Below are 15,459 nucleotides of genomic sequence, written 5' to 3'. Positions count from 1 at the left end.
TAAGCATTAAGCCTGCAGGCTCTGTTCCAGATTCTAGCCCTGCTGTCGTTAGCTGCGTGACCTTGGGACCTTGGGCTTGACTCCCCCGAGAACCACAGAGCTTCAGTTTCCTAATCTGTAAAATCTTGCCTACCTGCCCCATTGGGAGGATGAAATATGCTCACCTGTGTTGTTTGCGGTAGAACTAGTTCCAGTAAGTGATACTTCTTAGGGAAGTGATTATGTCGCATTCCTGAGCCTATTGTTAGAACCAAGCCCAGTGATGTCTTGGTGTAGCAGGCCCTGAGTCCCCTTGGACAGGCCCAAGGACAAGAGTCTTTGGCAGGTGGCCCCAGAGGTATTAAATGGTTGTGCAACCCTGGGTCTACTATAGCAAATCCTAGTGGTTTGTCATGGGATCTTGAGACTATTTTAGCATGCTTCTGGAATATTCTATTGCATGCCTCTTATAGGAGGCCCCAGTGGCCATTTTGCAGGGAAATTAACTCCAAGCGCAGTTTGATAGCAGGGTCCTGGCATATGAAGACAGCGGGTGTCAGGCCTGTTACATGAAAACAGGGCAGATATTGGTTATATCATAATGTATCATGGCCTCACATCTGTCACAGCAGACCACAGGAATGTTCTACTGTAGTCAGACTGGCGAGCATCATTGCAGCCCCCTGTGGTATTACAGCAGGACATAGTAATAATGGATTATAGTGGGACCTCAGGGTCTTGTAGCAGGTTCTGTTGGTGGTTGCGATACCCAGGTTGTATGAGAGCCGGCGCATGGGTATTATGTGTGGAGCGGGCACCAGGATTCATTTAACTGGCCCTGAGGTCTGTGAGTGGAGTCTAGGGAAAGGGGATCGGAGCAGGTTCGTATGTTTGAGCAGCCCTGCTGCTATATTTTAACACTGCCTTGAGCCCATCAAGGGAAAACCCTGGGATCTCACGTTATAGGAAGTCCCAGATCCCAGACCCACGGATTGTTTCAGGGGTGAATATAGATTCTGCGAGAACATTCTAACAGGATACCAAGGCCATTCTAGAAAAGTTTTAGGGACATATTAAACCAGCCCAGGGTCATTCATTATTGGCTTCATTCATTCTGCTAATGTTTCCTGTGCTGGCCCCTGGGGATGCAAGAGTGAGCAAGACAGATCCAGGGCCTGGTGTCTACGAGCCTACCATCAAGTGCACCCCTGGGGACCTTAACAGCATCCTGAGGTGGGGGGGCAGTATGGGGAACAGGTTATTACTATGCTCTACTATCTGCCTTGTGCCAAACCTTTGAGTCATTAAAGGCTCTCTACTGAAGTAGGTACGATTATTATCCCATTTCACAGATAAAGAAACCGAGGCTCAGAGAAGCCCACCTAGAAGAGGCAGGATTTGGTTTTGAACTCAGGTGTGATTGCTTTCTGGGGTCAGTAGGGGGCACTACCGTGCAGGTGCAGAGAGGAGGGGAGAGGAGGGCTCAGTAGCTGTGGCGCACGGGCTTAGTTGCTCCGTGGCATGTAGGATCTGCCCGCACCAGGGCTCGAACCCGTGTCGCCTGCATTGACAGGCGGATTCTTAACCACTGCGCCACCAGGGAAGTCCTATTTTTTAATTTTTAGGTCACACCAGGCAGCTTGCGGGATTCCTCAACCAGGGATCCACCCCGGGCCCACGGCAGTGAAAGCACAGAGTCCTAACCACTGGACCGCCAGGGAATTCCCTGAGGGTCCTTTTTTAGTGGGGTCTCAGGATGAGGGAGCAGCAATCTAGCTGGATGAGGGGCCACGACAGCAAGTTCCTGGGAAATGCGGAAAGTTTCTTGCCTGATAGGGATGTTATAGAATGTCCTAGAGAGTCTGTCTAATTGTTTCTATTTTTCTTTTCTTTTTTTTTTTTTGGCTGCATTGGGTCTTTGTTGCTGTGTGTGGACTTACTCTAGTTGCGGAGAGGGGGGCTACTCTTCGTTGAGGTGCACAGGCTTCTCATTGTGGTGGCTTCTCTTGTTGCGGAGCACGGGCTGTATGTGTGTGGTCTTCAGTAGTTGTGGCCCATGGGCTTAGTTGCTCCACAGCATGTGGGATCTTCCCGGACCAGGGATGGAACCCATATCCCCGGCATTGGCAGGCGGATTCTTAACCACTGCGCTAACAGGGAAGTCCCTGTTTCTATTTTTCTGTCTGTCTATCTGTCTACCTGCCTACCTACCTATTTGTCCATCTGTTTTGTCCGTCTGTCTCTATTTTTCTATCATCCATCTGTCCGTCGGTCTGTCTGTCTGCCTGACTGCCTGCCTACCAACCTATCTGCCTATTTTTCTATCTATCATCTATCTCCCTACTTACCTACCTACCTATCTATCCATCTCTCTGTGTCTGTCTGTCTATCTGTCTTTCATGGGGAGACACCAATAGAGAGAACCCAGGAGTGGGCCTGGGGAGCCCCGCTCAGCTTTCTGACAGAACCTGAAGGATTCGCTCAGGCTCGGCAGTGGGGAGCGAGCCTGGGGCTGAGGGCACTTTGTGACCGTTCTAGAGTGGGTCACAGCAGTTGTTCTGCGAGGGCTCAGGTCTGATTTAGCAGGATTCAGGGATAGCGTGGCCAACTCCATGGGATGTTGGTGTAGCCTCCTGAAGACTCTATCACTGGGTCTCAGGATACTATCTGGGACCCAAGGAGCTTGGGGGTGGGAGGCTGAGATTTTCAGAGACCCAGGGGCATGGTAGTGGCCTCTGGTGATGGTCCAGGAGAACTCCAGGGACACCAGTGTTAAAATTAGTTATGTCCATCAACAGAGGAATGGTTAAAGAAGATGTGGTACATATATACAATGGAATATTACACAGCCATTAAAAAGAATGAAATAATGCAACATGGATGGACCTAGAGATTGTCATAATGAGTGAAGTAAGTCAGACAGAGAAAGAGAAAGAGAAATATGGTATGATATCTCTTACAGGCAGAATCTAAAGATAAATGATACAAGTGAACTTATTTACAAAACAGAAACAGACTCACAGACTTAGGTTACCAGGGGGGAAGCATGGGGGGAAGTGACAGTTAGGGAGTGTGGGATTGAAATGTACACACTGCTTTATTTAAAATGGATAACCAGGGACTTCCCTGGTGGCGAAGTGGTTAAGAATCTGCCTGCCAATGCAGGGGACACGGGTTCAATCCCTGTGCTCTGGTCCGGGAAGATCCCACATGCCGCGGAGCAACTAAGCCCATGTGCCACAACTACTAAAGCCCACGCACCTAGAGCCCATGCTCCGTAACAAGAGAAGCCACTGAAGTGAGAAGCCAGCGCACCACGGATAAGAGTAGCTCCCACTCGAAGCAACTAGAGAAAGCCTGCGCACAGCAACAAAGAACCAAAGCAGCCATGAATAAATAAATAAATAAATAAAATGGATAACCAACAAGGACCTACTGTATAACACAGGGAACTCTGCTCAATATTATGTAACAACCTAAATGGGAAAATAATTTGAAAAAGAATAGACACGTATATGTATAACTGAATCATTTTGCTGTACACCTGAAACTACCACAACATTGTTAATCAACTATACTTCAATATAAAATAAAAAGCTAGGGACTTCCCTGGTGGTCCAGTGGGTAAGACTCGGCGCTCCCAATGTAGGGGGCCAGGGTTCGATCCCTGGTCGGGAAACTAGATCCCACGTGCCTCAACCAAGACCCGGTGCAGCCTAAATAAAGTAAAAGTTAAAAATTAAATCACAAAGCTAAACAAAACAAAACAAAAAAACTAGTTATTACAGCAGAGCTGTGCAGGGTGTGATGGGCAGTGGAGCAGTGGAGCAGGGTGCTGGCATGGCTGTGGGATCTTTCTGTTGTTGTTTTTGCAGTACGCGGGCCTCTCACTGTTGTGGCCTCTCCCGTTGCGGAGCACAGGCTCCGGACACGCAGGCTCAGCGGCCATGTCTCACGGGCCCAGCCGCTCCGCGACACGTGGGATCTTACTGGACCAGGGCACGAGTCCGTGTCCCCTGCATCGGCAGGCGGACTCTCAACCACTGCGCCACCAGGGAAGCCCGCTGTGGGATCTTGAGGCCATTAGTGGGCCAACAGGCCTCAGAGTGGGACTAGAGGAATATCACGTTTGGGCTCAGAGAGCATTTAGATGAGTTCTGGGGCATCTTTGTTTTGTTTGTTTTGGGTTTTGTTTTTCTGAGGGCCATGCCCCACAGCATGTGGGATCCTAGTTCCCCGAACAGGGATCAAACCCGCGCCCCCTGCATTGGAAGCGCAGAGTCTTAACCACTGGAACGCCAGGGAAGTCCCTGGGGTATCTTAAGGTAGGACATAAGTGGGACCCCAGTGTGATGGTTTTTAAGCTTCAAGGAAAAGTATACCAGGGTCCTGGGAGACATTGTCACAGACATTGACCACTTTTTATCAGCGTCCAAGGAACATCAGAGTAAGGTCCTGAGAGCCTTTAAAATGAGAGCCCAGGGGCTGGAATGGTGTTCCGGAGACATAGCTGGATCCCAAGGGACATAGAGGGGAAGGCTGGGCATGGCAAATTCCCCAAGGTATTTTAGGACTCATGGAACATGAAAGCGGGATCCTTCAGCATCAGGGTGGATCTCAGTGGATATTCTAGCAGGACCCAGGGAGAGTAATGAAATGAACAGAGGTCCCTCACTCAGTTGAATATAGATTTACCATATGTCATTATTAAACACGTGTCAACTTGGCTGGGCCACAGTGCCCGGATGTTTGGCCCAACATTACTCTGGATGTTTCTGTGAGGGTGTTTGGGATGAGATTTACACAGAAATCAACGGACTCTGAGTAAAGCCAACCACCCTTCAAAATGTGGGTGGGCCTCATCCAATCAGTTGAAGGTGGTAAACTCACCTCCCCCTCACAAACAAAGGGGAACTCTGATAGCAGACTGCCTCTGGATTTCATCTGCAAGATGAACTCTTCTTGGTTTTCCAGACTGCCTACCTTTAGACTTGAAATGTAACTCTTTCCAGAGTCCCCAGCCTGCCGGCCATCCCTATCAGATTTTGAACTCACCATGTCTCCACAATCACGTGCACCAATTCCTTATACCAAGTCTCTCTCTCTCTCTCTCTCTCTCTCTATATATATATATATATATATCTCCTGTTGATTCTCTTCCTCCAGAAAACCCTGACTAATACATTATATGACCTAGCAAGTCCACTACTCCTGGGTATATACCCAAAAGAATTGAATACAGCTATGCAAAAACAAAACAAAACAAAAAACTTGTACACAAATGTTCACAGCAGCATTATTCACAATAGCCAAAAAGTAGAAACAACCTAAATGCCCGTCAGCTGATGAATGAATAAATGAAATGTGGTCAGTCCCTACAATAGAATACTATCCACCTGATGAATTGGGAGATTGGGATTGACATATATACACTAATATATATAAAATAGATAACTAATAAGAACCTGCTGTATAAAAAATAAAGTAAAATTAAAAAAATACTATCCACCCATAAGAAGGAACGAAGTCCTAATACAGGCTACCATGTGGATAAATCTTGAAAACAATATGCTGGGGAATTCCCTGGCTGTCCAGTGGTTAGGGCTCCATGCTTTCACTGAGATCTTCCACAAGCCATGCAGCGCGACCAAAAACAAACAAACAAACAAAAACAGTATGCTAAATGAAAGAAGCCAGACACAAAATGCCACAATATTGTAGGATTCCATTAATCTGAAACGTCCTGAATAGGCAAAATCCATAGAGAGAGAAAGTAAATTTGTTGTTGCCAGGGGCTGGGGGGAGCAGGGGCCCCTTAACGTCTCTGGGGTCCCCTCTGGGGTGATGAAAAAGTTCTGGAACTAGATAGTGGTGATGGTTGCACAACATTGTGAATACACTAAATGTAACCAATAGTAACTCCTTTGTTTTGTGCACTTTACCACAGTAAAACAAATGAATGGGAGCATTATAGCAGGAGTGTGGGCTGCCGGTGGGCGGTTGGAGGGTGCCCCGAAGCATGATATAGTATACTGGGTCTGTGCGTTATTAAGGTCATATCAGAAGATATTAAAGAACTGCAGGCGCACTTTAAGGGGCCCCTTGGGGGAGGGGTTGGAAGGAGGAAGTGTGGAAGTATCTGGAGGGCTTTTATCACAGCAGGAGCTAGTGACGGGCGTTGGGGGTGGTGGGGACAGACAGCAACGTAAGAAGGGGACGCACACAGACCTCCCAGTTTGGGACTCCGATAACGTTGATTCCCAACGTCGTCATGAATTTGCTGGGTGGCTGACACCCTCAAGATAAGAAAATAAGGGAGCAACAGAGAGAGAAAAAAAAAATGACAAAAGTTTCTAGAGAGAGGCCGAGACCAACACTCAGACAGGCTGGGCCCAGGGCCCGGGGTGTGCCCTGCAGCTGGGGGGCGGGGTTGGATATTCCTGGAGTCGAGGAGCCGTCTCCGGACAGGATGTGAGAGAGGAACTGGGGTCTCTAGTCACGGGAGCCAGCTGGGGCCGCAGGAGGGAAGGGATCGTGGCTGCCGTGAGCAGAGCTGGGGCCCAAGACCGAGGGTGGAGAGGGCCGGGCGCCCGGACTCCAGGGTCTCAGGGAGGAGGGAGCCGGGGATCTGGACTTTGGGGTTTGAGGGAGGAGGGGCGCGGAGGGGGGCGGTCGGGACCCGCGGGTCTCAGGGAGGAGAAGGAGGCGGGGCCGAACTCCGAGCAAGGAATCTCAGCCTATCCAGGCTCTGTAACTAATTAACCAGCTCGGATCCAATTAAGGGGTGAAAGTTCATCGAGGAGGAGGGCCTTGTTGTCATCCTCCGGGATCGAACCCCTCCGCCCGCAGTCGCAGGCGCGCGGGGTGGCCGCGGGGAGCCGAGTGGGAGCTGGGGGAGGGAGGGAGGGGCGGGGCGGGGGTCCGGAGGAGTCACGCGCCCCCTCCCGCCCCAGGTCTCCCATTCAGGATGCGGGTCCGCCGGCCTCAGCCCTGGGGGCTCGGTCTGCTGCTCGTCCTCCTGCCTGGGACGTTGAGTGCAGGTGAGGGGGCTCCGGGGGGCGCCGGGGCTGCCGCGGACGGGGGAGGTGCCGCCCACCGGTAAAAGAGCAAAGGAAGCGAAATCCGAGGTCCCACTCGAGCCGGGCACTTCCTTCTTTGCCTCATTTGACTTCGTATCTCACGATCTCCTCCCTCTGGCGGTGTGTCTGGGAAACACCTGTCCCCTTACTGGGTCTCTGTCCCTCTCTCTGGGTCTGGCCCTCCTCTCAGGTTCCGGCCCCTCTATCTGCGGTGGGGTCTTTTCTCTCGCGGGGCGTCTGTGCTGCTCCCATCTAGGTACCCCGGCCCAGCTGCTCTGTTCTCCTGTGTCTCCGGCAGAGAGCCACCGCTCCCTCCTGTACCACTTCACGGCCGTGTCCGCCCCCGCCTCGGGGACTCCTGCCTTCTGGGTGTCGGGCTGGCTGGGGCCACAGCAGTACCTGAGCTACAATAACCTGCGGGCTGAGGCTGAGCCCTACGGCGCTTGGGTCTGGGAAAGCCAGGTGTCCTGGTATTGGGAGAAAGAGACCACAGACCTGAGGTACAAGGAGAAGCTCTTCCTCGAAGCTCTCCAAGTTTTAGGGGAAGGAGGTGAGACTGGAACTCCTGAGTGTGAGGATGGACGGTGCTGGGGCCTGGATCCTGGGTCTGAGGGAGGAGGGGACCAAGGCCCCTGCTCCTGGGCCCTGCTCATCTGTGTTTGGGCATCCCAGGTCCCTACACCCTTCAGGGCCTGTTGGGCTGCGAGTTGGGCCCTGACAATGTCTCGGTGCCTGTGGCCAAGTTTGCCCTGAACGGCGAGGAGTTCATGACATTTGACCCCAAGATGGGCACCTGGGATGGGGACTGGCCTGAGTCCCAGACCATCAGTGTCGAGTGGATGCAGCAGCCCGAGGCGGTCAGCAAGGAGAAGAACTTCCTGCTCTACGCTTGCCCCCACCGGCTGCTGGGGCATCTGGAGAGGGGCCGAGGCAACCTGGAGTGGAAGGGTGAGCAACCCCGCTGAGAGTTCCGGCGCCCACGGACCCCTTCATCCCCACGGCCCTGCCCGAGGCCTCATCCCCTCCCCAGCCTCCAGGCTTCCAGTCTACCCCGCTTTCCTGCAGTCATGTCCCAGAGGGTCTTTCTCCACCCCAAGCTGCCCCTGCCCCTCTCCTGCACGCGGCCCTCCTGTGGCTCCTAGAGCCCTTGGGACACAGCTCAGGCCCCTCAGCCGGGCATTGAGACCCCACGTGGCATGGCCTCTGTCCCTCTCCTCAGCCTCCCATTTCTCCATCTGCTCCACTCGGGCGGGCGGAATCACCCGGAGCCCCTTCAGCCCCCACCAGGCCTCCCACTTCTTCACCTTTGCCAGTTGCACCGGTGCCAGGTGCCGCTGGTGTCAGGTTCCACTCAGGCGCAGGAGGCTTTCACTTGCCTCTTTTGGAGGAAGAGGCCCACAGGATCTTGTGTGACCTCTGTTACACACAGCATATGTCACTCTGAGCTATAATTACACACACGGCTGGGGAACTTAAGGGCTGCAGTTACAGCTCTTTTGTCCTCAGCCTCCCCCACAGTGCAATTCCTACTTCCATCTCAGCCCTCAATATAGACAGTCCTCCACCTAGCAGTCCGAAGAATGTTTTAAAAACATAAATGAACTCCCATCCCACCAGGGCTTAAAACTGTCCCATAGATCCCCACTAGTCTTAGACTAAAATCCAGACCCTGTTGCAAGGCCTGCAAGCTCCTCATGGTCTGGCTGCCTTCCACCACCGTAATTTCACAATGCTCCCAACGACAGTGGCCTTCTCCCTTTCCTCCAATATGTCAGGTTCTTTCCTTCCTCAGGGCCTTTGCACCTGCTGTTCCCTCTGCTTTTGATTCTCTTCCTTGGGATCCAACCATGACTGGGTCCTTCTCATGCTTGAGGTTTGACCTTGGATGTCAGCTCTTCAGCAGGGCCCTCCCTGACCTCCCTGGCTAGGGCGTGCCATCCCACCCCCATTATTATCTCTCATGCCACTGTTTTGTCCATTCATTCATTACAGCATCTTTCTTTTTGTTTTGTTTTGTTTTGTTTTGTTTTGCTTTTTATTGAGGTGTGACTTACCTAAAGTACATGGCTCAATTAGTTTTTTAGCTTTAAAAAAAAACATTTATTTATTTATTTGGTTGTGCTGGGTCTTAGTTGCGGCACGCGGGATCTTTAGTTGCAGCATGCGGGATCCAGTTCCCTGACCAGGGATCGAACCCGGGCCCCCTGCATTGGGAGCATGGAGTCTTAACCACTGGACCACCAGGGAAGTCCCCTCAATTAATTAATTTTTTTTTTTTGGCCGTGCTACACGGCCTGTGGGATCCTATTTCCCCAACCAGGTATCGAACCCGTGCTGGACGGCAAAGGAAGTCCCTCTCTTCTTTTCTTTCTCTTTTTTTTGTCTCTCTCTTCTAGTCCACCGATTATGGGACTGAAATTCAGCCAATACCTCACTCTCTTGATTAATGTAGCTTTATAGAAAGTTTTGATATCTAGCAGTTAAGTTCTTCAGTTTTATTGCCTTGGTTATGCCATGTCATTTGCATCTCTATATACATTTCTGCTTGTCAATTTCTGCCAAAAATTCTGTTGGGATTTCGATAGTGATTGAATTGTATCTATAGATTAGTTTGGGGAGAATTGACATCTTAACAATATTAAGTTTTCGAGTCCATGAATACAGTATATCCCTGTACTTGTTCAGATATCCTTTAATTTCTCTCAGTAATATTTTGTAGTTTTCAGTGTAGAGGTCTTACACCCCTTTGGTTAGATTTTTTTCCCTAAGTATTAGACATTTTTTGATGCTTCTGTAAATGGTAATTCTAAAAATTTCATTTTCTTATAGTTTGTAGTTAGTTTATAGAAATACTATTGATTTACAGAAATACTATTGAGTTTTATATATTTTCCTTGTATTCAGAAACTTTGCTGAATTCACTTACTGCTATTAATTTTTCCTAGATTCTTTCGGATCATGTCATATTTGACATGTTTTATTTATTTTCTTTTCTAGTTTTAGTAACTTTTATTTATTTTTCTTATCTTAGGATCCCCACTACAATGTTGAATAGAGTGTGATAATGAACATCTTGTAGTCTCAAACTCACAGGGAAAGCATTCAGCGTTTTACTGTTAAGTATTATGTTAGTTATAGATTTTTTTGTTGATATCCCTTTGACGAATTAAGGAAGTTTCCTCCAACTCCTAGTTTGCTAAGAGCTTTTTTTTCCTCTTTCAATTTTTTAAAAAATAAATTTATTTATTTGTTTTTATTTTTGGCTGTGTTGGGTCTTCGTTGCTGTGTGCGGGCTTTCTCTAGTTGCGGTGAGCAGAGGCTGCTCTTCGTTGTGGTGCGTGGGCTTCTCATTGCGGTGGCTTCTCCTGTTGCGGAGCACGGCCTCTAGGCACATAAGCTTCAGTAGTTGTGGCTCACGGGCTCTAGAGCACAGGCTCAGTAGTTGTGGCGCAAGGGCTCAGTTGCTCCGTGGCATGTGGGATCTTCCCGGGCCAGGGATCGAACCCGTGTCCCCTGCATTGGCAGGCGGATTCTTAACCACTACGCCATCAGGGAAGCCCTCAATATTTTTTTCTTTAATAGATCTTTACTGGAGTATAATTCCTTCACAATACTGTGTTAGTTCCTGTTGCACAACAAAGTGAATCAGCCATATGCATACACATGTCCCCGTATCCCCTCCCTCTTGAGCCTCCCTCCATCCTCCCTATCCCACCCCTCTAGGTCGTTGCAAAGCACTGAGCTGATCTCCCTGTGCTATGCTGCTGCTTCCCACCAGCCAACTATTTTGCATTCAGTAGTGTATATACGTCGATGCTACTCTCACTTTGCCCCAGTTTCCCCCTCCCACCCCAAGTCCTCAAGTTCATTCTCTATGTCTACCTCTTTATTCCTGCCCTGCAATTAGTTTCATCACTACCATTTTTTTTTTTTTTTTAGATTCCATATATATGTGTTAGCATACGGTGTTTGTTTTTCTCTTTCTGACTTACTTCACTCTGTATGACAGACTCTAGGTCCATCCGCCTCACTACAAATAACTCGATTTCGTTTCTTTTTATGGCTGAGTAATATTCCATTGTATATATGTGCCACATCTTCTTTATCCATTCATCTGTTGATGGACATTTAGGTTGGTTCCATGTCCTGGCTATTGTAAGTAGTGCTGCAATGAACATTGTGGTACATCGTCTCTTTTTGAATTATGGTTTTTTCGGGGTATATGGTCAGTGGTGGGATTGCTGGGTCATATGGTAGTTCTATTTTTAGTGTTTTAAGGAGCCTCCATACTGTTTTCCATAGTGGTTGTATCAATTTACATTCCCACCAACAGTGCAGGAGGGTTCCCTTTTCACCACACCCTTTCCAGCATTTATTGTTTCCAGATTTTTTGATAATGGCCATTCTGACTGGGCGTGAAGTGATACCTCACTGTAGTTTTGATTTGCATTTCTCTAATGATTAGTGATGTTGAGCATCTTTTCATGTGCCTCTTGGCCATCTTTATGTCTTCCTTGGTGAAATGTCTATTTAGGTCTTCTGCCCATTTTCTAAGAATTTTTTTGTTTTATTTTTTTATTTTGAATGGTGCTGAATTTTATCAAGTGACCATTTGCTTTTTCCCTTTTATTCTAACGTAGTGAGTTATATTAGCTGATTTTCAAATGTTAAACCAACCTTGAATTCCTGGAATAAACTTCACTTGATCGTAACGTGTTATCCTTTATATAAGTTGCTTGATTCTATTTTCTAATATTTTTAGAGACTTTGAGTGTATTTACACGAGTGATATTGGCCTTAAATTTCCTTTCTTGTTATGTCCTTGTGAGGTTTTGTTATTAAGGTACACTGGCTTCATAAAATGTGCTGGGAACGGTTTCTTCTTTTTCTGTTCCCTGGAAAAATTTGTGTAAGAGTGGTATATTTCGGGCTTCCCTGGTGACGCAGTGGTTGAGTGTCCGCCTGCCGATGCAGGGGACAGGGGTTCGTGCCCTGGTCCGGGAGGATCCCACGTGCCGCGGAGCGGCTGGGGCCCGTGAGCCATGGCCGCTGAGCCTGCGCGTCCGGAGCCTGTGCTCCGCAACGGGAGAGACCACAACAGTGAGAGGCCCGCGTACCGCAAAAAAAAAAAAAAGAGTGGTATATTTCGTCCTTAGTTGTTTTGGAGAGTTCATTAATTATGTCATCCGGACCTGGATTTTTTTTTTTTTTAAAGAAGGTTGTTCTATTTATTTATTTATTTTTAAAATATTTATTTAATTTATTTATTTGGTTGCACTGGGTCTTAGTTGGGAAGAGCTCTTAGTTGTGGCATACATATGGGATCGAGTTCCCTGACCAGGGATCAAACCCGGGCCCCCTGCATTGGGAGCGCAGAGTCTTAACCACTGCGCCACCAGGGAAGGCCTTGGACCTGGAATTTTATTTGTAGAAAAGTTTTAAATTATGGATTAAAAAATTTAAATAGTTACAGGATTACTACTCAATTGTAAAACTTCTTTTTGTGTCAGTTTGAGAAGGTTGTGTTTCTCAGGAATTTGTCCAGGTCATTTAAACTTCAAATGCGCTGGCATGAAATTTTTCATATCCTCTTACTATCTTTTTTTTTTTTTTTGGCTGTGTTGGGTTTTCGTTGCTGCACACGGGCTTTCTCCTGTTGTAGCAAGCGAGGGCTACTCTTCGTTGTGGTGCACGGGCTTCTCATTGCGGTGGCTTCTCTTGTTTCAGAGCATGGGCTCTAGGTGCATGGGCTTCAGTAGTTGCAACACGCGGGCTCAGTAGTTGAGGCACACGGGCCCAAGAGCAGGCAGGCTCAGTAGTTGTGGCTCGCGGGCTCTAGAATGCAGGCTCAGTAATTGTGGCACATGGGTTTAGTTGCTCCGTGGCATGCAGGATCTTCCCGGACCAGGGATCAAATCCATGTCCCCTGCATTGGCAGGTGGATTCTTAACCACTTCGCCACCAGGGAAGTCCCTCTCTTACTATCTTTTGAATGACTGTTGGGTCTGTCTTATTTTCCCTCATCACACTTTCATAAACTCTTTCCCTTTTATTTACATGTACACAAATATTCGTCTCTCTCCCCTCATTAGAACACAAGCTCCATGAGTACAGGGACTTTTGTCTGTCTTGTTCACTGCTGTATCCCCAGTGCCTAGAAGAGTGCCGGGCACATCACACGGTAGATGCTCAATATGTGTCATTGTAGGAAGGACTGGGTGAGACATGGATACCCTCATGGTGGACAGGTTGGGTCTCTGTATCCCTGGGAAGGCCCTTCCCCCTTTACCATTATATTCTCTAGGCTCAGGAAGCCACAGGGCACGTGGTGGGGCCCGCTGGATAGAGTGGAAGGAATGGAGTCCTCTCTATGTCCCTCTCCAACCCTGGGCCTGGCCTTGGGGGTTCCTGGGCCTGGGACTCAGGCCTGTCTGCCTCTTTGTCTGCAGAGCCACCCTCCATGCGCCTGAAGGCCCGACCGGGCAGCCCTGGCTTTTCTGTGCTCACCTGCAGTGCCTTCTCCTTCTACCCACCCGAGCTGCAGCTGCGATTCGTACGGAATGGGATGGCAGCTGGCTCTGGTGAGGGTGACATTGGCCCCAACGGGGATGGCTCCTTCCACGCCTGGTCTTCACTGACAGTCAAGAGCGGCGACGAGCACCACTACCGCTGCGTGGTGCAGCACGCAGGGCTGGCCCAGCCCCTCGCCGTGGAGCTGGGTGAGGTCCCGCGGGGGAATGATGCTCCCTACTTCTGGTTGCCTTTTCTCCCTCTACCGCAGCAATCCTTCCTGAGTCCGACCACCTTCCACCCCACTGCTGCCAGTTCTCCTTGAGCCTGACAGTCTTTTGTCCTGTGTTGCTTGCCTCCCCAAGTCTGAGTGCCTTTCCTCCTGCTGCTGCTGGCCTCACTGAGGCGGGCCACCCATTAACCACTATGGGAAGTCCTCCCTAAGTCTGACCGCCTTCCGTCCTGCTGCTGCTAGTCTTCATGGAGTCTGACCATTCGTCGTCTGCTGCTGCCAGTCCTCTATGAGTCTGATGTTCTACTGCTCTGTGCCCACCCCTCCTCTCCAATTTGGAACACCACCCACCCTGCTGCTACAGGTCTCTTGACCAGAGTGACTGAGACCCCTCTTGCTATGGCTCGTTCTTACATACAACCTGGGGACTTTCTAGACCTAGAACAGCGTGTGAGTGGCCTTTCCACTCCCCCAAAACTTGGTGCTGGGATCTCTGAGCTTGGGACGGACTGAGAACCCCCAGTCCCCTGTCCTGACTCAGATGTTCTGGGGGGTCCATTAAATATATCACAACATTCTCTGGCTGCAGAATCACCAGCCAAGTCCTCGGTGCCAGTGGTTGGAATCGTCATCGGCTTCTTACTGCTCATGACAGTGGCTGCAGGAGGAGCTCTTCTGTGGAGGAGGATGAGGAAGGGGCTGCCAGGTGTGGGACAGGAAGAGGGAAGTGCCTCAGAGAGAGGGACAGAGATCCCAAAAAAGAGGGAGACACATTCCTGGGGGGACAGAGGTCTAGACAGAGGGGGACAGAGACCCAGAGAGTGGTGGGGACAGAAAACTGGAGGGGTGAAACAGAGACTCAGAGCGTATAGAAACCCACAAGGTAGGACAGAGACTGAGAAAAACACACACACACACACACACACACACACACACACACACACACACACACACACACGTGGGGGAGGGGAAGTCAGAGACCCAGAGGATTTCAAAGATTCTAATGATCTCTCCCCCTTCCCTCTTTCCTCAGCCCCTTGGATCTCTTTCCGTGGGGACGATATACGGGCCCTCCTACCCAATCCTGGCCTGTCCAAGGAAGCTGAATCTTAGGATATAAATGCATTCGCAGCGACTGCCGATCGTCCCCCATCCTGGCTGCTACCAGCTAATGTAGTCAGGTCCTTTTCATGCTGTGAGACCTCCTGGAATCCTGGTATTTCTGAGCCTCCAGAAGGAGCCTGATGTCCTCCCTCTGGATTTCCCCTCCTGATATATATGGCTGTCTTCCACCTCCACATATAACATGGGTTTGGGCCCGAATCATTGTGTTCTCATCGTTTCAACTTTTTAGGAAATTGTGGGGGGAATAAATGGTGTAAGCCTTGGGCTTCAAATCTCTCCTGAGGCTAACTTGTTGCCGTGGTGGAATCTACCAATTTTATATACCAAGTCATATATTTTTAATTAATAAATTTCACAAATATTTACTGGATGTTTGTGCCCGGCATTTTGAGGAATTCTTGGCTGGAGTCTGACCTGACTCCTTGGTGGAGCGGAAGAGTTATTCCCTCCTTGAGGGAAAGGAAAGCCTCCTCAGGCTTCTTGGTTCCCTTCCTTCCTAAAACTTGCGGACAAAGGGAAAGAGATAAAAATACA

General features: G+C 49.3%; 1 protein-coding gene across 6 annotated transcripts; it reads left to right on the top strand.

Moving 5' to 3' along the window:
• The first annotated feature begins 6,414 nt into the window (after positions 1-6,414).
• On the top strand, positions 6,415-15,295 carry FCGRT (Fc gamma receptor and transporter). Of its 6 annotated transcripts, none has more exons than XM_060083597.1 (7): positions 6,416-6,551; positions 6,933-7,019; positions 7,315-7,608; positions 7,731-8,006; positions 13,508-13,777; positions 14,390-14,506; positions 14,834-15,295. In XM_060083597.1, the coding sequence occupies exons 2-7, from the start codon at positions 6,947-6,949 to the stop codon at positions 14,911-14,913; spliced, it is 1,110 nt and encodes a 369-aa protein (XP_059939580.1). In that variant the 5' UTR covers positions 6,416-6,551; positions 6,933-6,946; the 3' UTR covers positions 14,914-15,295. The 6 variants fall into 6 exon arrangements, with proteins under 6 accessions (XP_059939582.1, XP_059939580.1, XP_059939579.1 ...); XM_060083596.1 differs by having other exon boundaries at positions 6,416-6,581; XM_060083598.1 differs by having other exon boundaries at positions 6,417-6,522; positions 7,357-7,608.
• The last annotated feature ends 164 nt before the right edge of the window (positions 15,296-15,459 follow it).

The sequence above is a fragment of the Mesoplodon densirostris genome, chromosome 19 (assembly GCF_025265405.1).
Source record: "Mesoplodon densirostris isolate mMesDen1 chromosome 19, mMesDen1 primary haplotype, whole genome shotgun sequence".
NCBI lineage: Eukaryota > Metazoa > Chordata > Mammalia > Artiodactyla > Ziphiidae > Mesoplodon > Mesoplodon densirostris.
This window is presented reverse-complemented; position numbering and strand designations above follow the sequence as displayed.